Source organism: Neodiprion lecontei, chromosome 4 (assembly GCF_021901455.1).
Source record: "Neodiprion lecontei isolate iyNeoLeco1 chromosome 4, iyNeoLeco1.1, whole genome shotgun sequence".
In the NCBI taxonomy this organism is placed as follows: Eukaryota; Metazoa; Arthropoda; class Insecta; order Hymenoptera; family Diprionidae; genus Neodiprion; species Neodiprion lecontei.
In genome coordinates this window covers 4,323,942-4,350,436 of record NC_060263.1, presented here as the reverse complement: position 1 = coordinate 4,350,436, position 26,495 = coordinate 4,323,942, and the positions used below count along the sequence as shown (strand labels likewise).

Here is a 26,495-nt window from a genome sequence, read left to right as displayed (position 1 = left end):
ATACAAGAGGTGCTCGCGAGAGCATGCTTATATGTTTTTTTATTTTTTTTTATTTTCTTCAACGGCCTTGTTAATTGGAACACCAAAAAACCTCAGGCCGTGGATCTCGTAACGATTCACACGCGCGATTATGCCATAGTTATTTTCATTCTGTATGTTTATTTTTTAATATTCTTATTTTTTTTTCTTTCTCCGTCTCTCTCTCTCTCTCTCTCTGGAGAATACTCGTATTTCATCCTGTCTATAATCGATTATAAGATGTAATCGAGAAATCGGCGAGATCTATCCACGATATTAACATCTACTACGATCGAATATTTATTACAGCAATTAGTTGCTTATACGTAGATGAACATTTTGATTTCTACGTTAATGCGTGTTACTATTTTGTTTTCATTTTTTTTTTTTTGTCGTCCTTATACTCAGTTCATCGTAATATCGAAGAATTTTTAATCTCGGATTTAAATACTGCGTCGTAATTTAACCAAATTTACACGGATATAAAGTCCGATTTGACGTAGAGATGACTGATTAATGAGAACAAAATAAACAGTGTTCCGGTGTAATGAAACAAACAAAGTTTTGAAAACCGGTAAGAAAGGAGTTTATGAAAGTGATACGACGATTTATGCACAGTCGCAGATAAATATCTACACGTCTGTATACCTACACGAATTTATAATCATTCCACCAAGGATATAGCTGCAGGTATTAAACGTATGAAATTTTTGCCATAAATTTAAAACGCATACGGGCGGCTTGATCGTTCGGTTCATAGAAGAACGCCTGCGGCTATCCAAAGTCGTCATGTGGCATAACGCACCGAATATTCGGTAATTAATATCGGTGCCTCTCTGGTAATTATAGGAGATTAATGGAGAAAGGATCGTCCATTCCGTGGCAGGAGACGCTCCAAGAAGCTACGGGTGAAGTGAGACTCGACGGTGATGCTCTCAGGGAATTCTTCAGGCCCCTTGAAGACTGGCTCAGAACCGAAAACCTCAGGACTGGTGAACTCGTCGGATGGACTTACGGTGAGTCACTGATTTCGCTGAGAGTTTGATTTGATTTAAGGTAGTTGATGCGCGCGAATCTGTACTTTTATAATTCGTTACATACGCGATAATCGCACGCCGGATATCAATAAAATTTAGCTACTCGCGAGGTACGAGAGAATTTCCTACGAATTTCCCATGAATTTCCCAAGAAAAAAATCTTAAAATCACGAGCAATAAGTTAGATGTGAATTTTTAATTTCAAGGTGTTTTGAAATTAAAAAAAAATCAGTTAGATTTGATCCATTCTACTCTGCTTTGGCGTATTTTGTTTAACCAACTATATTCTATAATTTCATCGTAACGATTAATTTTTTTTTCAAATGTTCGGTTGAATACTGCTATTTGTTGATACAAATTAACGTCTGTGTAATCTTGGAAAATTGAATACTGGACATGTAAGTATTATGAAAAAATTGTATCCTGGTGAAGTTGTGGAAAATAGTCAACTGAACAAAATGAGCCAAGGTAAAAGAACGAAGTCCGTCGAATCTGATGGATTTTTCTTACTTTTACAACAATTTGAACTAAAAGAAAATAAATAAATTCGTATCCAAACTATTTTTTGTAATGTTTGGATTTTTTTAGCAGATATAAAGGAAATTTTCTAAGCTCACGAATAGATAAATGTCATTGATATCCGATATGCGATTATTGCGAATGGATTTGATTAGAAAAGTTTATTCAAATGAATTAGTTAACAATTTTTCATCGCCCGCAACTGGGAAATATTTGAAAAAACCTGTAGACTCACTTTCCACGTCATTTCTCCTGCAATCTTTTTAGCTTCCATCGTCATGCGAGAATTCCAATCACACGATCAGTATGCGAAAAACGCAGCGTTGTTTGAACCTGCCAAGCCTTCCCGTAAGCGCGGAAAGAAAAGTGGAGAAGATTTGCATAGACGCGGATGTTTGGAAGGCGGGAAAATTGGCGATCTGCATTATGTATCCGGGTCTCTTATCTTATCGTCCTGCACTTCCTGTTCTCGTTAAAAGCGTATTTCGTCACCTTTTTGCACTCCGTGCGCGGAATCGCGGACGGCAATCGCCTCCCGCGGCGGTTTCACCGCACTATTATCGCGAGGTGTAAAATAACGTCCGCCGTTCGTACTGACGACATTTAACTCTGTGATTTCAGACGGAGATTACTGCAAACGGAGCATTGAAACGGCCGGACTTCAGGTATACGGAAGCGGATTTTACAACTCTGCATTCACCGTCGAGTCGCCCACCTGCGCCTTGCTAATCACGATCATTTCAATTGCCGGTTGCTTAACGTCTTCTCTTCAAAGCGCAATCGTTCACCTATGAAAATAATTAGGATACGTGGTGCTCGTTAGCCGGAAAATTCTCGTTTTTTTCGATAGGCTTAACGCAATTGTAATCCGCCTGATTTCATCAGATTTTATCGAACGACCTCGTTGTATGGATAAATGAATCGGTTCGAGGAGCGGTTCATTTTCAAAAGAAAGCAATCCAAACCGTGGTTGGAATTGATAAGGTGTTAAAAATGAATAGACGAACAGTAGAATCTTAGATGAGAGTTAATGACCCCCGAAATCAGTACATTGAAGAAGTTAACCGTTCTCAATAACGAGGTTGTACCCCGAACTGAGAAAAATTTCCAGTTATGTTTACTGTATAATATTTATACCGTTTTATTGTAACAATACCGATTATACTAAAGTATTTCTAGTACAAATAAACTATGACGGATGAAATATTTCTCGGTGTGACTTTAAAATTACCCGCGCAATATGGCTGATCAATATGGCGCCGAAAAGCGAACTATAATCGATGACAGTTTTAACTCAATTCACGCAACTACGAGAATACGGAAAACTCGGTGCAGGCTGTGAGGCTTTAATTGCTTGAAATGGAACGCGAACCGAGTAAAAAATCCTTCGAAAACGATACTTTAAAATTAAATACGGGAGAATTGAACTGTCAATTTTTCACCACCAGATGTCACCACAGCTGCGCAACATTTTTCGCAATTCCCATTGCGTAATTCTTTCCCTCGACAGTTGACATCGGCACGATCTTCACCGACGTTCGGTGAAAGAGAAACGGTAATTTCCGCCTGGAGCGATTCGACCGTGTTTTGCGGTGTGCGAATGCGTGTGAGGTAAGGTGTGCGGATGAAGGTGATTGGGGGGAGAGCTGAGGCAGGAAGAGGTGCGGATCGGGATCGGGACGATGCACCGAAAACTGGTCCAGCATCTCGAATCGCTTATGTAACCGTTACTACGACTTAAATCGGCGAGAATTGTTCGAGTGGAAGTTAAAACTCGCCCGTAGTGGAAGTCGGCGCGCGATTCCACGGCACGAAATGTCACGGGAACAATGCTCGGGGGATATCCGCCTCTCTATATACGGACACGCGAACACATTTTTGCAATTTCTTCCCTCTCTCTCTCTCTCTCTCTCTTTTTTCCTTTTCCGTACTACGTTCCATGGTTTTTTTTTTTTTTTCTTACTTTCGTTTATTCACTTCCTTTTGTATTTCTGTTGTTGATATTGTTTATATAATTGTGGCAGTGATTTAAGACACGGCTGCTTTCTCGAAGATCGCCAACTCCTCGGCAAATCCACCGTACGTGATGGTTTTTACCTACGGTTTTATTTACAGTCTGTTTACGGTATTATTTGCTGTACGAACGAGTCGAAAATTTATTTTACGCTTGAATTAGAATTCGGGAATAACCGTACTGTTCCCGATTTGCGGTAAACTTCGATCTTGAAATTTTATCGCGAATCATTCGTTTCGGTTACATTCAATTTTCTCACCAAATCGTGAAGCCGAAATTTAGTATCTTGTACGAAAATTCATTCCCTCGTTTTTATTGTGCTCTGAATTTAAGTGGGAGTATAAATATTCACCAGAGATATATTTTTCGCAGTCGGAAATGTTATTCCGAGGTTTCAACTTTCGTCGCGCGGAATTTACTCCTTTCGTGTAAACGAGAGCGGAATAATCACAGCTCGTGGTTGTGTAAAAAAAAAAAAAAAAAAAAAAAAAACAAAAAAAAAGAAAATCATAAATTTGAATAACTCGTGGGCGAAGGGTCAGCGGCGTTTGACCCGATGAAAGGAAAAAAACAAAAAAATTCCTTACAACCCAGCAGGAGAAGACAAGATTTCGTGATCGTTGTACCTAAAAGGTTATAACGCTGCGTTAACGGCGAATGGATGATGCGTGTTACTTCTCCAACGTTGTCGCAACGTACGTGTAGATATTTTATAACGTACCTGTACATAAACACGTGTAATACGTAGGTATAAGGCAGCTGGCACGTGAAATGCGAACGGTTAAATCTGTGTGTATAACAGTGTAAAAAAAAAGTGAGGAGATATTATTATCGAGGCCAGTGCACATAAATTTCGCTCGTGGAATTCTTCGGCAAAGTGCGCATGCCTACAATAATTCTACCATTCTTATATATATGTATATGTATATACATGTATAACAGAAACCGGAAGTAGTCGGTAAGGCAGTTGCCGGTTACGTCAGTACAAACCACGCCGCTTGCGCACGAGAGAAAGAAACTTACGCACTTTAAAATCGTCGTCGCAACTATTGCCGCATATTTGTCGCTAAAGGAATCGAGCCTCCGTTTTTCACCCTTTCATGTTTATCCATAAAAAAAATTCATTCAAAAGACGATAAACTAACTCACTCGCTAAATTCAAACTTGGAATTCAGAACCACATCGATGATTATGTAATAAGTTTGTTTATTTTTTATCTTTGAATTACGTAATTATTGCGCTTCGGTAGTTTTCACTAATTATTGCCGCGGTTTGACGTTGATACTGCGTAGCGTAGGTGTAGAAATTTTTATATCTTCGCGAGAAGGCGCGAAAATCTCATCACGTCGTCGTCTAAACAAGTCCACCTTTTCTATAATCACGCTTACCACTTGCGACGAAGAAGAAATTTTCTTTCCATCGTATATAATTGAGAAATACAAACCCGAGGAAAAAAATTTTCACTAAACATTATTATTCTCATTCGGTGGATTTGTAATTATTATTTTTTTTTTTTTTTTCTTATTTACCGTACCGAATGTCTTTGATATGAAGAATTTGAAAGGGATGAAATTTCGTTTCAAATTACCGCTTTTGATCCAACCGTTTTATTTACGTTTGACGCCACTTCTTCAACTTTAAAACTTTAGCTCGCTGGTGGGATTTCAAAAGTTCCGGGTTAAACTCTGTAAGCATCGTAATTTTCTCCCTCTGATCTACGTAGGCGAAGGGCACAGAATTAGCCGACAATCTAATAAAGGGACGCGCAGCCTCTGGCCCTCATATTTTTAGCCCGTCATCTTCTCCGAAACAAGTGCATCACAAACGATATATTACTCCTCGTATCATCTACTGGTTTTCATTTTTTAAACTCGGAAATTTGTATAGAAAATTGAAATTCTCCGAAGGTCAAAATTTCGTTCCCTTTATTTTCTTCTCTTTTTTTTTATTATTTTTAGTTTTAATACGACTTAATATCAATTTGTCTTTAGAGAATAATGTACTGAAACTTATTTATAAGCCCTTTTTATCAGATTCACACTTCATAAAAGTTCTTCTTCGCGTATCTTCTCGTGAATATTTATCAATTATAGCGTGTGTCTCATTGATTGTAATATACGAGTAATGGATGTGATAGACGTTCAAAATCAGCGTCTGGTCGTCATTCGTTCGTCGACGTGTAATTATAGACGATAACTCATTTATTATAATTCTATCCAAGTGTGCGGGAAATTGTAAACGAAGCCATATAAGTAAACAAATTTTAAAGAAAACGTCCCGATTAAGCACATGATAAATCATCGATATTTCTTAATTATCCAGATATTTCTCGCAGCTTAACTTATCACTGTATAAATATTCATAAATTAATGTTATATGATTCTCTTAACGTGTATATTAACCCATATATATATAACTTGAATCTTTTTTCATCAATAGAATAAATGAAGTGAAATTATAAAAACAAGGAATAATAAATAATATGTCTGATTTAAAGTGCACGTCAATCTTCAATACGGTACCAAACTATAGACGATCAAATCGAAATTAAACAAACGGACGCCGCGCGCCGGTTCTAATCTCAGCATAGAAAATATAAATATCTAATTGTCATGAACTGAAGGCAGAAATTTGGATCATCGGATGAATATTGTAGAGTTCAATAAATTGACGTTCCAGGTAATGAATGAATTAGAAAAAAAGTTCAATTGTGTGGGGGTAAAGAATAGATAAGAATATTGGTTAATCGGCAAACGAAACTTCCAGCATAATCCCAATTTGCAAATTGTCGATAAATCTCTTCGCGTCAGAGATTTGTAATTTTTCTTGACGACCACGTGATTGTAAAATTTCTTCATTTCTTTTCGTAAAATTGTTGACAACGATGGAAGGATTGCACAAGAATACGAAAAAGGTTACAAGGTACGTTTGTAAGAGTAAACAAGATTTAATCTCTCAAAATATGTCACGCATCGTTGAATTTCACAATCGTGTAGAATTTTAAAACAAGTTTTGTCGAAATGCGTATGACCGAAATTAATGTCGAATGATTCACCGCAGAGTCGTTATTCATCTTTAATGTCACTTCTATAATATTTTCTGTTTTCATTTTACTCACACCGAATTTCGATACTAAAAATTCTGCGTTTCAGCCAAGGTGCAACTGTACTAAAATACGAGAAAGCATAAATAACTAGTATATGATTAATCATTCATTCGCGAAAGGCACTTGAATTCCGGTGCTGGTAAAAAAAATGTCGAGAAAACTGGAACAAGTGATAAACAAATAGGTATCTAACTATACATTTTTTGCATTTTTTTCAACCTGAGTACGATCATTGCGAACTCAATTACGCTGTATCGAACAGTTTTACGATTCTTCGAACAATTTTCACTCAATTCAAAGACACAATTCCCTCAATATCAGGCAGATGTGATAAAAATTATTTTTCTACACGATTTCCGACCCGAGTACTACGATTACGCTGTTTTCACTAGTTTTTCAGTCTTCAAAACATTTTCACTTGATTCAGAGACACCATTGACCGGACGACAAAACAAGACGCGAATTACTACACCATTGGCTCTTATACGACCCTGCGTATTATAAATAAATTGACCAAGCATTGAGTGCAATCAAGCAATTATTATCGTAGCGCATCCCGCGGCCATTGCAAACCTCGAGGAGTTACATCCTTCGGAGTTCATCGGTCCATTTGACTTACGGCAGATCGTCCGAACGACACTCGAACAACACGAACCCCTCGACAACATGCCCGATGAATTTAGAACCGGGCCTTGAGCTCGTCACCATCTTTATCCAATTCATCCTCGACCTCCGTACATCGCCACGATGATTCAACGTCAATGCAGCGCACAATGCGACCACTTTCGAATTTGCTTATCCACCATGCGATCCGAGGTGTTCCGTTCTACTCTGGGTCGTATAAATATTTATAGCCACGATCTGTCAAACCTGATCGTTTGACAATTTTACTACCAAGCAAAAGCGTTATTCGGAATAACGGACGTAGGAAAGGTTTGCGAAGTGATTTATAGCCTCGGTTCTCGAATTCTCGTGACTTGGTATTGATTCATCGGAACAAATCGACTACCGCTCTTTGTCTTTGGTAGATATATAAAGAATCGAATTTAACAGTAGATACAAAGAATTCTTCCTGGTGTCAACTTTGACGAGATCTAATGTTGACGTTGGAGTGATGGCAGGTCGTGAAGGCACGTTTAGTGTTTCCACGTCATGTTCTCTGTGTACCAGTCCTCCTGCTGGTACGCCAACCTGTTACAGTACGGCATACAACAGTGGTGAATAGCAATTCGATGCAACGATCGAGACGGGTTAACTAATTTCCACAAGCTTCGACCAGCCAGCGAAGCTTATAACCTTGACATTTGTCGTCATTGTCGTGCATCACGGGTTACGGTGAACGTATAAACGGAGAGCCGCGACTAGGAGTGCCGGTGATTCACGTTATGCAGTTCAGCACAAGTCGCGAATAGACAATACGAGAAACTGTGTGGAAAAGACGTGCCGCACGGTACCAACAGAGAAAGTAAAAGTGCCCGCAAGGCACATTAAGAAGACAAGGTATAAGCCAGACGGGGTCAAAGGTCGATCAGCGAGTCGAAATCCCGTTTCGCAACTCGGATATTCTGCCGTTGGTAAGCTCTTATGGAAGACAATTGTGCTCGTGGAAGATTGAGAGTCGTCGAGAGGTACCTAGAGAAGGAAGAGTGCTCGTAGCGATCAGGATGCGGAATGGATGGTTAATTATCAATGAGTAAAATGTTCACGTAGCAGTGGCGAGAGGTCGATTGGACCCTCGACCCCGGTGTGCAAATATGGGTTCTTGCAGAATCAGTTACCGCCGAACTGTTCAGCGAATACGTCGACGGTTGTTGGGCCTCTTCGTTCGACGACGTAACGATGCCTCGACGAGACCCGAATAGAGCGAGAGAGAGAGAGAGAGAGAGAAATGAGGAGAGGAGAGAGACGGAGAGATCACGTCGCCCCCGCTGGATCCGTCATCACGCATTGTCGAGCTTCTCCATGGTGCCGCAGTTTAGTGCTAGAAGATTGAAGCCGGAGGGTCGGAGGGTCGGTTCATCGTCGAGTTCATTGTGCCTCGAGTGCCTTCCGACGTTTCGACCCAGCCGCATGTCGTAGTGCGTTGTTGCGTCTGTGTCGTGCTTTCCCGATGTTGTGATCCTCCGCATGGTACGGAAGCTGCGTTTTGTGCTTTGGAAAAGTTAGCCGATAAAACGGAAAATCGGACGAAATCAACCCCTCGACGTATCAAGTTGTCTGAGCTTTCGATTAAAGGTAAGTGGATACTGGTTCCTTCTCCTACTTCTTGCTGCCACAGAATCTGTTCCCCGATTAGAAACTTGGTAAAGAAACGCGTCTCGCTCTTTCTCAAAAATGTTCACCGTCATTCTGTTGTAATTTTTCTAAGCATGGTTTTGGGTATTGTGAACTTAAGAAAAAGCTCCTCGAAATATTCAAGATAACCTTTGCGGGGCAGAGTATTATTTTTTCATTAAAACTTTTCACGGAACTGTCAAACAACTTCATTTGCGACTGTTTTACCTTCTGGAAACAAGCCTTAAACTCGCGTGTCTTACGGGTATAAATTATTCGACAGCGCTTCGTGTCGAGTATCGTTGCAACGAAGTTTGACTAACAAGCTTAGATAAGTGTTAGGATGATACATGTACACGTATAGACAATTCGTGATATTACAGTTATAACAACGAATTGACAAATAGTATGGTGATCAATTTCTCGTCGTTATTAAACGCTTGATAAATTGAATCTACGAAACTACGCAGTCCGTGATGCACGTATACAAGTGTACAATATGTAACGCCTGTTATTTATCATTACAATGCGCAACGAACGGATTACCACATGAACCGACAGCTACTTACTTTTAGATAAATCTAGGCACATCTACGCTGTTTTCATTCATCATCAGCCAGTCAAAACTGACTGTAATCAGTTTGCTGTTTTGCTGTTCCGAAAATTGAATAAAGTGAAATTACGATTTTTACTTACTCTGCGACAAGAATTTAATCATAACCGTTGAATGTAATAACAGAAATAATAATTACGATGATGATGACGATGATGGTGGTGGTGGTAAATTGTCACGTTACGCAAACTCGCGCTCTCGGTGCTTCGTCGGTGATTTCGCAGCACTTCGATTTACCAATTTGAATAAGAAAAACGAACAGAAAAGAAATTATTTATACCCCAATCGTAAGGATTCGCCATAAATGAGCGACGGATTATTAAATCAACTATAATTTTTCGGATCACGAAATTCTAGTCGTTAGTTAATTTCATTGCCAAACATTTTACATGTAATGAAATTACAGGCAGTTACTGGAAACACAAATGCACGTTTTTTGATCCGATTTTAATCTCTGGCCTTGCCCCAGTTGAATGAATCTGAAACAACGTTAACGGATGTTAAATTTCTTCATAACTCAGCTTGTTCTAGGAGCGAGAAATTTGCATTACACGCTGAAGATCTTAACGAGTGGGCAATTTGTTAAATCCGGTGTGAAGATTATTAATGTAACTCATGCGGGTGATTTACTTGACAGGTCTGATTGTTTTTCGGTTTAAAACCTCTTTGCAATTTCAATTTTACCTTTCTCAATGTTCAAACACTTTTTCTCCCTGATTGTAAATGTTAATAAGCCGATAGAAGCAAGGAATAAAAAATTGTAAAATAGGTGAAAAACAGTAAGATAAGTGGTTAGAGTGTAAACTGGAAACTAGGTGACTAAAATATGTTCGAGAATGTCAATTGAGCACATCTGTCTGATCCTGAGTAATTAAACCCAATCAAAACAAAGTCGTTATATTATAGCAACGTTCATTATACAAACATGTTGCACAACAATCGTTTGTCCTTTGCATCTTTCGGTGTATTCTCACGATCGCTTTTATTATAATAACATACAGCGTATTAAATTGTGGAATAAAAACCGGGCAGCTTGTGCGTCTTGCGCAATATTAAAACGTATGCGTTGTACGAAGTAAAAAGAAATTGAAAAAAAAAAAAACTGGACGGTTGCTTTTCGTATCATCTTGTAGTTGATACCTAAACGCCTGAAGGAGGCGGGGAAAAAAAGTGGAAAGAAAACAGAAACAATTTGAACGAAATCCCATGTGCCCCTCAAGTGCCGTGCATGAATTCTCGTCCCTAGATCCAAGCGATCCTGGATCGTGGGTTAGAGATCTTGGATCGAGTGCATGTACACTTATAATCCGAGACTGTAATTACCAGATGCGGACTGTATTCAACCCATGTACTATAACAGGATAAGCTAATGCTGCTAATTACTCGGTCGTCGGGCTTTGGTAAGAGCAATAATTATCGGCAGTGAAAAATATGGCAATGCTGATAAATTGAAAGGAGATATTCAACTTTCCCACGTCGTTTCTGCTGCGGTAAAATCGAACGTGGGATGAAACTCGATCAACGAATTTGCCACGGTTTCTGGCCGTATAGTTGAAACGAGAGGAGTTTGGCGAGCTGAGAATAACGAGAGGAAATTCCGAGAGGCTGTTCACTTATGGAAATCGCAAACGACTCTGTACGTTGCCGTTTTTCTGCCATCACTTGAGATTTGTTTGAATTTGCTAAAAATTTGAAAGAAAGTGCGATCGCTTGTCGTTCAATTTGTAAGTGGATATGTTCACTGCATAATTGAGCTACGTTTCAAAACATAGGGAAAGAGGAAAAAGAGTAAAACGTGAGAAGAAGTAATTAGAGTTTTTTTTATTCTCAATTTCGATTGATGTACAACTCGTTTATAAAATCGATATTATTCACGCAAGAATTCATTTATTTATTTCGCACTTAACGTGCAACGAAACGCGTTGCGAGGTGATAAAGTGATTGCTTAATTATATGTATTCGCGATCCGTCGAATTGATCAACTCGCCTCATACCTCTCATTTTTATCCTCATATTTCTAGCGCTTATTTCTGAAAGGAGGTATTAATTAGCCGTTTTATTTCAGACTCGCGAGTAGATAGATATACACGTAATATCATTCTTACGATTTCGTTCCGCGCTATTAATAATCGTCCACGCGACTTCATCCTACAAATCTTTCTTGCATACCAGATAGGACAATTTCATTTACACATTACAACGCGATCTCGTAACCTGCATACAGCTGCAATACGACATTAGCAACGAAAATTAATCACTGTGAATTTAGTCACAGCAATCTTTCGAGGACGTTACGCAATTCTGCACTCATTATACCGACTCAAAAAATTGCATAATTATACCGTTCGCCGTTCGAACGACGCTCGTAATCCAGATTTTATCGTTCTTCCCGTATAAATGTGCCTCTCTCTACCTCTCTCTCTCTTTTTTATTTCTCTTTCTCTCTCTTGTCCATATACGCAATGAACCAAACGACAGAAGTTTCACGAACTGTAGTTTCTCAAAACCAGAATACATCGAAGATATAAAAAATAACAAGAAGCAGACCAAATCTGCCTTTTGAATATTCAGTCATCCGATCGAATGTCAAAATCGATATATCACACCTCAGGATCTGCATCTTGCAGCCGGTTTTTTTTTTCTACAGACCAATCTTCTGTTCGAAAATTAATTTCTGACTATACGACTCCGGTAATATTTACTTCAAAAGTAATTTTCTTGCTAATAGTAATTTTTTTATTATTCAGTTCACCACATTCAGTCGGTTCAATAAGTACCCATCATCCATCAATTCATCCCTGCACCAACGTCAAGTTGGAAAAAAAAATAAAATAAAACAGCATCAGTTACCATACCGAAAATGAACAACCCGCAACAGTTACAAAATTAGATTCAATTTCGTATCCAGAAACATATTTTTCGCTTATGATAAAAAATGAAACTAACCACAAACAGAAATTCGTCTCATTGTCTGTGTATAATACTGTTCGTGACGCTACCTAAAGATCAGTGCGTCTCTACCAATCGTCAGTTGATAGCAACGAAATCATATCATTGAATTTGGTTTTGTTGAACCAGAATCTGAGATGAGCTTTCCTTGAACCAAATTCCAAAGTAGGATGTTATTGCTCTCAGTGGAGTTAATAAGCTCAGGCCGCATAGCAAACCGTTCCATTCCACCTGAGATGATTTGCGATTTATTTCAGAAGGTGAATCCTTGCCGAACGGTTTCTGTTAACAGTTCTGGCGGTGTCTGATAGACGGAGATATGGCGAAGCGAAGCGGTCACACGACCCATCCGGTGTTGGCTGTCTGCAGTCGTTAGCTTCGAAATCCGATACCGTACACTTCATGCACGTCGATCGCACTTCGCCCAGTGACGTGCGGAATAAAAAAGCTCGTCTCAAACCGTCGTGGCTGGAAGGATAACATCGTTATCAAGGTATGAAGTATAGTTGCCGTTATTATTTTCATTGCGATTAGTTTCCTGTTTCCTATTTGCACCCACCGACGCGATCCGATTACCGCTCGACTTCCGAGCTCATCGTCAGATTCATAATAATCAGTCCAAAGCACCGCGTTGGCACCTCAGCGTAGTTCAATCGCAAAAACGCCTCGCCAACTTCGGGAAAAATCATTCAATCAATAGTTATAAGCCATCGATCAATGTTCCGATTATCCACTGCTTCAGGTGCACTTCGGTTACCTTTCCAAGATGCTCGGTTCCGGGATTCTGGACAGTCTTCGTATCGTCCTAACAGTCTTGGCAGCCTTGCCGTTGGCGAATTCCTTGTCCGGTGAACACGTCTGCAACAGGATTGAAAAGTGAGTACACTAATCAAGTTTTCACTTTCGGGTTCACCGGATCCCAGACGCTGCTCGTCGGTGATCCAGTTTTAAGGAGCTGCGCAAAATCCACTCCCCGACCAACGAACGCGGTTCCCGGTGATTTGATCGTGTCAAAAGGAACGGCCGCAATTCGAGCCCGACTCTCGGAGAACGCTCTTTATCACTTATCCGAGAATTGTGCAATGTGCAATATCCACGAGCATGCAAAGGTATGCCTCGCTGGGTAATCTAGTTGTCGTTAGCCGCTCGAGATCATTTTCCACTCGGGCTCGTGCATGCAGGGTTTGATCGAAGCAATGCTCGTTGCCTGCGCTGTCATTACTCAGTGTTAATAATAAGTCACGATTCGCTGACGTTGTTCGTTCCAATTTAGCATTCCGCGGCAAAATTAGGTTTCAATCTTTCGGACCTGGTTGACAACAAGTGGAACAATTCCACAGCTTTCATTTGCTCGATTTCAGAGCTGTGGAATTTCATTCACTTCACGTTCATTCGTCAATTTTACGTTTCAGCTACACCCTCACTGCCAAAGAAACTTACACGGAGCCTGTCATGGTACAGACGTTCACATGGTGTCTCCAGGTTCCTCCGAGGTGTGAAAAGACGCGGATTGAAATGAGGGAACGATATCGAATCAAGGTGAGTCGATCGAACAGATCACGTCAAATAGGGATCGATCAATCTTTGTCGCTAAACTGCAGAGATTTCAATCATTTGTCGGTCGTTTTCTGCAGTTAACATCGATGATATCTTCGATTCGTTTAACATAATCACCGCGATAAAAGATCTACCATTGATGTAACACAGCGGATGCTGAAGATTCGCATCGATCACATATTTACCCGTAAATCGGAAACTTTTACAGCGACGAGATAAAAATCATTGGATTCCGACTCCGTCATACAGACGATCAGCGAGGCTTGGCCTTGATAATCATAACTCAGGTATTACCAAACGAGAACGGATCTACACTTCGAAATTACGGCTCGCCGTTTTTGTAACAGGCTGCGCGTCTCTCTCTTTCTGCTTTAGCCGTGAACCAAATACGTTCAGATCTACACGCCAATTAGAAATTCGGGGGATTGGGATGATTGGTGAACTCCTGCTTCACAAGACCCGTTACGATTCGCAAGGATTTGGAATATTTTCAGAGATCGCAAGCCGCCGCTGCATATCCGGCCGCCTTTCGTTCTAGCCAACTGTTCTGCAACTAGTTGGTCTATTTATACACGCGTACGCAGCTTGTTATTGAGTACAAAGTAACTTGGGTCTCCCTTTTACGAGGTTGTTGCACTTCGACTTCCCGTTCATTGAACAGTCGGGAAAATTGGCATTATATCAAGATTACTCGTATGGTGTACGGGACTGTCTGAAGTCTTTGCATCAAAGAGAAGTTTAACAGTAAATTCATTCCTTCTCTTGTCTTATTTAAAAATAAATAAACACTTTGCGGTACAGCGTCTCATAAGTGAGATACCTTTTTTGAATTGGTTGTTCAATATTTAAAAATTCAATTTTTGGGAAATCACTGTCATTTTTTTTTTTTGTCCTTGTTTATGCATAATTGGACTTCTAGGATATCAATGTTGATATTTTTAGAGGGCTTATGATTATTCGACGAATATAGTGAACCCTATAAATAAACAAAGTGTTGAAAATGCCTGTTTTTACAAACCAAAGGTAATTGTGAGAAGGTTAGGAAAATTGGAAAAGTGGAACTCTCTGATCTTCGGTTTTTGGGGTAGCTGAAAGCGAATCCCACGTCAGAATTTCAAAATTCAAAATGTCGGATCCAATATGGCGGACTGAAAATATAAAAATTGATCCGATTCGTTTGAAATATGTTAATCAGGGCTTTTCAGGGTCGTTGAAAACGAATCTGACGTCAGAATTTCAAAATTCACGATCGTGGATCACCGTTTTGAATTTTCAAAACTTCTCTGAGCCCATTTTTGAAATCAGTGACCTCGAGAATCCTTGCATACCCAGTTGCATGCTTCAAGTGGTTGAAGGATCATTTTGAATCATCGCGGTCATAGCGAAGTTACCTGCGCTATATGTGCTTTGTTGCGGTTCTCTCGAAATTGCAAAACCGCGAGTGCCGGTCTTATCGAAACACGGATCGACCGGACGCTCATCAAATCTCAAGGCTGACGCCGGTTTCGCAACGAATAAATCTGCGGAAAAAGAAAAAAAATAGAAAACGTGAAAACCGGTCTAGAAGTGTCCTTGCGTCACGCCTCGAGCTAGTGTGGCGAACGCGGTGAAAACTGACGTTTGGGTTCGCGGTACGACCTGCGTTATTTCCAAGTTCATCCGAACTACACAGTGCATTGAATTGATTCTTCCGAGTGCAGCTAGGTTTTAAAATCGCTAACATAACTATCCTTTCTACACACCTTGTACTGTGCGATTTTGTTACATGATCGAATTTCAAATGCGGCTATAGAATTTCCTCGTACCCATGCACGCAACAATTATCCGCATAATGCGTTTGATGTAACTTTGAAAAAGCTTCGAAGCGTGCTCGGTTCGAGGCGGAAGAACACAGTGGAATTCGAGACGCGCCGTACAAACTCCGCGATAATTGACGGGGCAAAATTGAAGGAAATTTGTTCGGAAATTCGATTCTGAGTATCGCGTTTGTGTAATGAATAATAATAATAATAATAGTAATAATAGTAATAATAAATCGAGAAACATTATTCGAAGTATTTTTTTGAAAACGCTTACGCGCATGTTAATAATCGTGGCGACTCCTTCCGCCGAGTCTGAAAATTCTTCTTCATCATCTCACTGCGCGGCGAACGATAACATCATGTCGATAAAATTCATTTGCTCGTAAAAATTTCACACACTCCTACAAATCAAACGTTCTTAGGGAGTAGTTCTCGCTGAAGAAAGTTTGATCGCATGTGGCGTAAAGGTATAAAATATCCTGCACGATACGTTGCACGGTTTACGCCTCTCGCTGTGTAAACACTGAAATTTCGTAATGCAGAAACAGCCGCTGTTTGCGCCAGGACGTAACTGACAGTGTGATCGATTATCGTTCAGTGCTTGTTGTAGTTTTGAATCTGTCGGAAGACTTGACGCGTCGTAAGTAAATCATTGGTTAAGTGATCGAACATTATTGTGCTGGGTCAACTTTTACAACAAGAAGATGGTATTTCATGGTTTTTAGGGTCGCTGCTTACGAATCTGAAATGAGACTTCAAAAGTTGAAGATGGCGGATTCGATATGCCGGACGGAAATTTCAAATTTTATCGAATCCGGTCGAAAAACTCTGTGCCGAAGTTTCCGGGGTCCCTGATTGGATTCGCTGTACTGAATTTTCAAAATTTGATTTCAGATTCGTAATCAGCGAGCCCAAAAACCCTTGGACAGAGTTTTTCTACGGATTTAATCGAGTTTTATGTAAAATTTATGTAAAACGAGTATCTGTGTAGACGGGTAACTTTCTCGGAAATGAATTATTTCTTCAATTTTCACGACTTTTTTCAATCAATTTGTTTCCAACGGTAATAATTTACATTATATCGTAATAATGACTCTCGAATAACGAAAACCTATTAGTATACTATCAGAAATAGCAAAAAACCGGAAAAAAATATGTTGAAATGTTGTCTAGATATACAAAAATGGATATAAAATAGGTGGTAAAAATACTTACCACTACGCTGAGAGAAATTTTTAGTTTCGATTAGCGCTCAGTCCTTAACTATTTTTATTTTTAACCACAATCGAAAAATATAGTTCTAGGTAAAACATGAAAATTGGTTTTCTAGCTGTTACCGGAAAGTCTAGTATCCGTTACTATTCTTTATAATTACGATCACTGTTGCTAGATTTTCTTGCAACTGTTGGGAAAATTTAATACTTGTGCAAGAATAAATTGACGTTAAGGCCTTGTTTAATTAAAAAAGTAGAGTAAACCTCAGAAACTGATTTTGCGTTGCAATAACCAAAAAAGGATCGACGATAGCGCAAAATGGTCAGGCGGTACCTTGTTTTTCGTAATTCCAACGATATTCAAACAGTTTTTTTAACGATACCTGTTTTACGAAATTTTTCTAGTTACTGTATCAAATGAAATTTTTCTCAGTGTATAACTCAAACGGTTAATGATCAATATAAGAGCAGTTGAAATCACAGTTCTATGCATCATCGTTTCCCAAAAACGTAAAAATTAAGAAGACTGATCGATTACCATAAAAAGTCGGTACTTCTTCATTAATCTGACCAACAAATTCGTTAGATTACATTCAAAAATTGATAATTTCTCGATTATTAATCTCGTCAAGAAAATTCTCACACTCAATTTCCGTCCAAGTTTTCCTCTGCGTTTCAGCTACGCGTCCCGGATCACGCGTATCCAAACTTGTGCAATTCGCTGCAGTTGTTAGCGAATAATTCCACCCAGCTCGTTGCCGCGTTAATAGGGGGCGATGATTATAATCGTCGTGCTAAATCTCGTTACGTATACGTGCAAACGGCAAATGCGTATGCGTACGTACGTATACCTGACACACCGGGCACGCATTGCGTTCACTTTCATCCCGGGATGAATTATACATACATATATATGTATATACACACGTGTGTATAAAGTATTATACGAATTGCAGAGATCGGCCGGAAAGAAGCTGTCCGAGTATCGCGTATCGGCTGCAGACCGGTGAAAGTCGAGATTGCTGGTGTAAAGTCTCGGTCTCACGGTGGAGCATTCAGGGATTTTATTTTGACCATCGCCTGAACGTCGATCAAAGATCTGGTCAGCCGATGATTAAACATTGGCAACTCGCCGTAATCGAGTTCATTGCTAATCGCTAATCCGACGGTACAAATACTCGAGTCTTCGGGTTTAATTGGCTATTGAAATGGTTGGATGTACAGAAACGAGTAGACGAAAATCAAAGAAACGAACACGCGCACGTTAAATTCTATGAAGCCTGAAAATAAGGAACGATCTATTCATTTACACACTGTAAATTCGCCGGGCTCCAGCGCTCCTTTATTTTATATAATAATATTCTAACTACTAATTTCAGACTATTCCTTTGTGCCAATTAGGCATTAATTGAGCCGTCTTCTGCCTCGGAGTAAAAAGTTACGAAATTCGTGCCGGTATTACTCGCGATTTCTTTAACTCCTCCTACTTTTCCCATTCAAATGTGTGAACCGTATCGCCGAAGCGGCGAATCCCCGTATAATCGTCGATGAAAAATATCTCGCTCACGTTTAAAACGTTCACTACGTACGAGTGAAAATAATTACCGTATCTAAATTTAATCATTTAATTCACCGTTATACAGCTTCTTTATTAATTTTTTTTTTTTTCTCTCTTTTATCGTGTATAAATTTATTAACCACTTATTATATTATACAGGTGTTGATTATGCGGCTGAACTTTTCGTTTGTCGAGTCTCAAGCGCCGCGGTGTTAATGCGAAGGTAATTGGCCAATTTATCGCCGAGGTTAATTTACCGGTTTCGGACTTCAACCATATTCACACTACGAGTAAGAAAAACAGGCTCATCTTCTGGCTCCGCTTATTTATCGCCTTAGCCTTACATTTCTCGATCACAGGTTCGCCCGACGATTAATTATTCGGAACAGTTTAACCCTGGCCTCGATTCTGGATTAAAGAATTCGTTCCAAAAAAAATTCAACCCAAGCGATACACCGCGGGGAAAATTTTTCAGGCATTTTCCGTGTTTCGATCGTGTCAGCGCCACTGGATTTTCATCTGGTACAGGTATGTAAATGAGCTGAATTTCGCTAATTGACGGCTCGCAAAAAAAAAAAAAAATAAAACAATCACTTGAACACGGATTTATATAATTTATTCTCGTAGTGCTATCAATTAGCGATATTTTCTCGCGGAGTGGGCACTAAAACTCTGCATTTGCATAACGTCAGCTGCATTAAACGCAACATGTGGGATAAAACGAGGCGTTGAATCGGCGGCCCAGGCTTGGGCAAGTATTCAGACTGGATTAGTCATCAGTTTTTACTTTTATGCGTCTACTTTATATGCTGCTGGTTTTTTTCCAACAATGAGACAGTCGTTTCAGGCCTCCTACGTTGACGTTTATACGGTCAAATCGGATGAAGGGGAATGATCGACGTGGTTTCATTCCGAAATCTGAAGTCGAGTCTATGAGCAGCACATTTGTTTTGTTTCATTTTTTCTTTATACTTTCTTCCTCCAGTTTTTCTATTCTGTTTTTTATTATTATTTTTTTCTTTCCCCCACTTTGTTGTTTCTTTCTTTGCACTCTCCGAGACCGTAATTATTCGACAATGATTAATGAGATGCTTGGCGACAAGGTGACGTGTTAGAATTTTATTACGTGTAGTCCGAACTGAAAAATGATAAACAAAAATAAGACCAAGGTGTTAGAAATCGACTCGTCGGGTTGACCGAGTCAGATACTTATTGAAGAATTATCCTTGGCGATATTTAACACGTGTTACGGGCCATTGAAATACGAATAATGATTCGCAACGAGGAAAGGAGTGATAAAACAGTGACGATAAAAATAAAAAGTGTATAATAACGCGAGCCTCGCGACTTTGCAGAACAGGTGAATGATTCAATCGGGGCACTTTATACGATTCACGTAACGGTGATACAACGCCGATAATAACAATAATGGAGCAATAAAAGTAACGATCGAACTGCTCGAACGGTGAAGAATTGCTGCGTTACAAGACAACTCTCGACACGTCCTCTCAAAAGTCACTTTTCTACATCGTTTTTATTACGCAACATCATTTCCAGCGCACGTATTATACGTACAAAAGGCAATCCTCGAACACTTTGTAATGAGTAAAAATTTTAACAATTATTATACGGTGTTCAGAAATTTATACAACATCTACACTTTACGTAATAATCGCAACAGAAAAATTTATCGAAGGAGAAAATCCGAAATCTCGATCACACTTTGCACTCTCCAATTTCTTCTACAGCTTCTTACCGTTCGTTTTTGCGTTCTCGTTTTCAGACCAACGTCGAGCAAAGATCGATATCGGAATGCTGCGAGGGATACGTGATCCAGGAACTGCATGGCGAGGCTGAGGCCGAACCGAAATGCATACCATTTTGCAATTCTTGCGAAAACGGACTATGCCTGGCGCCAAATGTTTGCCAGTGCGAATCCGGCTATCAAGGCGACAGCTGCGCTCATCGTGAGTATTTAACTTGGGAGATTTGTACAAATTCATCGATTGTATTGACGGGATTACGTTTCTGTTGCGATTTCCACTGAGATAAAAATAATCTATGCATTCGATTAATCGAGTCGAAAAAAATAATCGAGGGTGACTCGATTGAATCGGTAAAAATTAATCGATTCATCGATTGTTTCCTATTTTATTCCTTTTTGAAACGGCGCATACGAAACAAAAATTTCGTAAATTTTAGTATGTAATCGTAATAGCGGAAAAGTTTTTTTTTTTTTTTGATGATTTGTAGTTTCAATCAAAATATTTTTCACTTTCAGGAGAAAATATTCATTTATCTATCACTTGTTATATCGAATAGGTACTTAGTAAGTAAGACAGTGATAATAATTGATACTTTAATGACGTGAATTGATGTTGCATTGCATCGTTCGTGGAAGTAAAAAATGAAAACCGATTGTGAGGAAAAATAATCGAGTTTGAAAAATAATTTATCATACTCTATTAATGGGGAAATAATAATCGATTATTTTTTATCATTCTCATCCTGTAGTCCAAACTTTTTCTTACCTACCTTTTGGCCGATGAAATCTTGAGTTCGAACGTGAGAAATACGATTTCGCGCGAATGTCTTGACAGTTTGATCCAACGTTGCGATGTAACAACAACGTGAAGTCAGAGCCCCAGTTTTTGGCTTTCACTCTTTGCTTAAATCTGCGATGTCCACACGGAGGAGAATATTTATATTCTGGATTAATGGCGTTAAAACACCGTCCAGCATTCACTGCCTATTTCTTCTCCTCTGACTATTGTAAGCTAAAAGAATTTGCCTCGCTTTTTTTTCTCTCATCCCACAAGAAGCTTGTTAGTTGAAAATCCTGTTAAGTCGTTTAAAATTTTGAGTACACTGCAATTGATATTTGTTTAATAAATTTTAGTTCGATGAGCCTCCCCTCCTCTCCCGAAGGACTGAAACGTCATATTATAGTTTTTTATTTTGGTTAACGGTGACAGACGACACCGATAAAAGTCCCTTACAATTGAGAACGGAGTCTGATGAGATATTCCGAGCGTTCAGAGCGACCGCCCACACGTCCAGATAATTCATGCGAGGCGTGCTGGCGTTTCTCGAACAACGCAGACCGCAGACGTGTATTGGACGTGTGTAGGTGCGTGCGTTGAATCACAAACCGGGCGTGGTGCAACTTTCATCCCGACTTCCGGACTCGACGAGCGGCCACAATTTTTCACCCAACAATTACCAGCCGTATAAGACAAGACGTAAACGAGAGTATTATAAACTGGTTTATGCCCTCCTTTTACAACCGTGCAATGCGGTTATCCGTTCAATCGCGGATCAGATTTAAACGCGAAATGCACGCATGCCGGACTCCGAGGAAATCCTTGATAGGTGAACCTCACCTTGTCGATATTCCGCACCTGTCTTGATTCGCAATGTACGGAATGTTTGATTCAGGGAACCGTGATTTTCCCTAAGTTCGAAAGCTGTGAATTCCCTCGGAACTTCTTGGAAGTCACTTGGAATTTACCGAGATAAACTGCCTCACTTGCCAAATCTTGAGACAGGTTCGGAAATATTGCAAAGATAATGTGTTTTTTTTTTTTTTTTTTAGTTTTATTTCTTTCTGTTCAGAATCAATGTGCCGTTGAATGTGAAGAAATCTGTAAAATTGGCGAAAAAAGTGTCAACATTTTTAAAAATTACGTAGTTGATAGAATATTGGTTTCTCTCTTTCAAGACGATTTCCGCTAACTAAAACTGACTAATTCATTGACTACCTTCATTCTGTCACTACAAAAATTCGTCAATTTTGCAAAAAACTAAATTCTTTTTCGGGTCATTCACACCTTTTATTTCCAATCAATCGTACTATTTTCGAATCAAATGTTATTAAAAATCTATCACTAGGATCTACACTATATATATACACGTACTCGTAGAATGAAAAGTTAATGAAAGACTTCGCAACGCTGAAATTAAACGATTTTCAGAATGTCCACCAGGATCTTGGGGCAAGCAGTGCATGCAACAGTGCGACTGCGCGTCGGGAGAATCCTGCAATCCAGTTAGTGGGATCTGCGAGTGTCCCGCAGGATGGCAAGGACCTGGGTGAGTCGATTTGCGGTTGTGTGATTGAGCAGAAGTTTCGATGAAAGTCACTTTACGAAAAGACGCCGAAGAGTCAATACCGCAAACGCGTCGTAATCCATTTTCGAACACAGTCTTCCAATCTACGTTCTTCTGTTTATTAAACAAAGCCTCGTCACATTATTTCCAAAACCGAATGAAACATAACGAAAATGTGGCACAACGTTTTAACGAAATCAGTTAACAACTATCCACTTTATTTTCATCAACAAACTTCGGAACCTGATTGGGCAAGAATGAAGAAGGATAAGAAAGCTAAGTAAAGGAAAAGAAAACTATTAGTGTTTAATGAAAAAACTAGCTGTACAAACAAGAGAAAAATGTCGAACTGAATTTGAAAGTGGGTATTTGTTTATATAATAAATAATAGAGAAGCGGCTTATTTTAATGTTGTGTGTGAATGAATGATCTTTGAAACTGTAGTTAATATTTACAATTTTATTTATACAAATTTATATACATACTGGTTGGACTCGTTTGTTAAATCTAAAATACATATGCAGTTGACTTTAGAGGAAAGAAACTCGTCAAAATTGTAATAAAACAAAAGAGCAAACCAGACTAATGGTACATATAGAAATTGCGTGACTAAACAATTTTTATTTTTAGTTAGATCCTGAAATCTATGAAAAATAAGTTTCTCTATTCGTTTAACATTATATTTTTTGTAATACAGAAATAAGTTCGTTACACTATCCGGATAAGTAATTATCTTTTACAACATCTTCTATTTTAAAAAAGAAGATCGTTTCCGTGCAGGAAAAATGGTGGTAACGAATGAATTTGAGTTGTGATAATCATAAAAGCAGTGCTTTCTTCTTCCACAGCTGCAAACTTGCCTGTCCCGAGGGTCGATGGGGATTCCGTTGCGAGTCGGTTTGCAACTGCGTCGAAAAGTACCCGTCATGCGATCCGGAAACGGGAATTTGTCGATTTTCTAGAATCGACACACCGCAAACAGTCCTTCCGCAAAATTGGACCCAGGGAGATCTCTTCCGAGCTATTCAAGTTTCCGGCTTAATCCAGACGGAAACTTCGACGTCACCAGTTTCCGGGGACGCCAGCGAAGCTGCGAAAACGGAAACTGGCATCGCGACAAGGATTTCCAGGACTACGGAGCACGTCGAAGGTACGTTTTCGGTTTTTTGTTGTCCCTTTGACGCAAAATTGTAATAAGAAAAGTGCTTCTCTTCCAGAAAACGTTGTCGCCGTTTCCGAAGTTTCGTTTCCCTTGCCGTATTTTACCGTGGCGAGACCGGAAGACGGACTTCGTTATGCGAACGCCGAAGATGGCGGCTCGGACTCGTCGCCGACGGTGAAAAAGGCGGCGTCACCTCATCCCGGTTACGTGAAATCCCTGCAAAAAGGTAAGCGTCAGAAACAGAACATCCATGGAGTGAAAGTGCGGTCCGTTACCCGACTCGGAAATACTCATAAACCCTAATTGTCAGTGATTTTTTTATCCACAGAACAGGAAGATACCCAATCGCCGCACGACGTCACCTTGCTGATTGTTGTCGGGTCGATTGTTTCCCTGTGTCTAACCACCCTCGCTGCCCTCGTGGTGTTCTACATGAGGTCGAAACTCTTCGAGTCCATTCCTCTCTCGATATACAGCAGCGATAAGAAGGAAGCTTCGACACCGGAGAAGTGCGACAACGCGAAGAGCCTGAAGATAACAAACACGACGCTTCCTCGTAGGTCGATTTAAAATACGATCGTTTAGTGCAATTGAGCTTTTTTTCTAATCCAGTCGTGTTCTGGAAACCCGTCTTGGTATGGAAGTCTCACTTTTCGCGAGTACCTCTCAATGTCTTCGTTTGTTTGTCGTTGTTCCTTTGTTTTGTCACGTCCGGCAGATTCCCTGGCTTCCATTTTTATCTATTAACTGTAATAGCTTACTTTACGTCTTGTCTCCTCGGGCTTGCACACGTAGATGAAAATTACTTTTACCACTTTTCTCATACCTCCTCCGAACATCTCCCGCTTTGATTCGTTCGCTAACTCAGAAACCGACTCTTTCTAAAAATACTTCTCCAGACCCTACGTTTAACTACATTCGATTGGATTCACCGAGTAATCTTTATGTCCGCGTTCTTGAATAAATAAAATCTCCACCAATATCCTGCATGTAACCCTTTAGGTGATATCACTTTAAGCGTAACAGTTTCAAAGCAATTAGAATTTTACTGTCGATCTTTTCAGCTCTGCCGACTTTCGTCAATCCGGTATTTGCCACGAATCCTGAGACCGCTTTGATAACCTTCGACGCCTCCGAACTGAACAAACACTACGACAACAGGACGGGAACCATCAGCATTCGTGTCTCTGGCAACATCCGAGGTGAGCCGAATTCAAATCCTCGTGTCCCATTGAAGCCTTATTTTCACATGTACCTGCAAAGTTGTTTCAAGAATGGATCTGATCATCCAATCTCACGCTTGCATTAAACTTGTCGCTTCTCTGCGAAAGACAGTTTTTGAGGGACCAACTTGATTCCTTTACTCATTTTTCTCTATTCATGGTAAATAACCTCGAGTCTGGTGGAAGGTAATGCAAATTCGACAATCTCTAATCGCTTGTTGTGAAGTTTCGACATTTTTTTAAGAAGAATTTTTGGTTTTCAGATCTCTTGGAAAGCCATTATGACAGGCCACCGACGTCGGCATGTCGCCACAACGCTTTGGACCAGAACACGGAACATGTTTACGACGAGATTCCACTCACCGTTCCACTGTGCGTGCAAAAAGAGGCATAACTTGATTTATTCATGCCTCAAAACTGCCAAAAAATGAAACCAAAAAACCATAAAAGATTTCGAGGAAATGTTGTGCTTTAATGTAAATTCCGAGGGAAATTTGAACAAGAGATTAACGAATAAGATAACAGTAACGCATATGTAAGAGGCTCGTAATCTTCAACTCTCTTAGCGTTATTTATAATATTATGTAAATGTTTACCGTTAGCTTGATAAGCATTATGAAATACTTGAAAGTACTTTGACATATATGTATACGAATCCGATATAACCAGTGCGGATTGTGCGTTTTCGGTTAACCCCAGAATTTCTGTATGGCGATAATGTTATGAACATCATTATTTATTATTAACGTGACGGTGCGTCGGGTTAGGACAAATACTTTTTGCGCAAATCGCAAACACATTCGTGCACGGATTACAAAGAAGAAATCTATCGGGATGACAGATAATTTTGTTTTAGAATTAGCTGTATACGTAGTTCTGATAATCTGTTCCTCGTAATCGGGGTCAGACCTGACGATTGGAACCAGCTGGTCAAAGATCAACGCAAAAGGTTACTTGGTAAACACGGTGATAACCTTTTGCGATAACATCGTGTTATCTGAGGCAAGTATGTGAACCGTTGCTCATTTTTTAAAGCCTCTTTCGCGGTATTTAATGTACGTATTTTTTGGTAACTAGGTTTGTATATCCATATATTATACACGTACATACAATGTACTATACAGGAACACTGCGATGCGTATTTCATGATTTTTTTTCACATTCCCTTGACCGTTTCTCCGTTGGAACGAAAGCTGTGTGCTTTTCATCTGATTTTATTGTAATTTTGAAACAGCAAAAGCTGACCGATGTATTTTGTTTAAAAAAAATTGTTACAGTCGAGGTTGAATTACGATCACGTGACCCGCGGTGACTCGACGGATTGTTTTAGCGTATGAAA

The 26,495-nt window shown here is 39.6% G+C and overlaps 2 protein-coding genes across 5 annotated transcripts in view; both read left to right on the top strand.

Moving 5' to 3' along the window:
• LOC107225344 (angiotensin-converting enzyme) overlaps window positions 1-2,780 on the top strand; it is a 44,707-nt gene extending 41,927 nt beyond the window's left edge. The window contains exons 12-13 of the mRNA XM_015665775.2: window positions 868-1,034; window positions 2,196-2,780. Of these exons, the coding sequence (XP_015521261.2) occupies window positions 868-1,034; window positions 2,196-2,368 (340 nt within the window). The 3' untranslated portion in view covers window positions 2,369-2,780. The remainder of the gene's footprint in view (window positions 1-867; window positions 1,035-2,195) is intronic.
• A 5,377-nt stretch (window positions 2,781-8,157) lies between these two features.
• Window positions 8,158-26,283, top strand: LOC107227272. 4 transcript variants are annotated; one of them, XM_046737138.1, is made up of 11 exons: window positions 8,159-8,929; window positions 12,823-13,023; window positions 13,273-13,406; window positions 13,943-14,069; window positions 20,445-20,628; window positions 22,636-22,753; window positions 23,620-23,921; window positions 23,989-24,159; window positions 24,262-24,489; window positions 24,998-25,135; window positions 25,420-26,283. In XM_046737138.1, the coding sequence occupies exons 3-11, from the start codon at window positions 13,297-13,299 to the stop codon at window positions 25,548-25,550; spliced, it is 1,509 nt and encodes a 502-aa protein (XP_046593094.1). In that variant the 5' UTR covers window positions 8,159-8,929; window positions 12,823-13,023; window positions 13,273-13,296; the 3' UTR covers window positions 25,551-26,283. The 4 variants fall into 4 exon arrangements, with proteins under 4 accessions (XP_046593093.1, XP_046593094.1, XP_046593091.1 ...); XM_046737135.1 differs by having other exon boundaries at window positions 24,244-24,489; XM_046737136.1 differs by having other exon boundaries at window positions 12,788-13,023; window positions 24,244-24,489.
• Window positions 26,284-26,495: the final 212 nt, after the last annotated feature.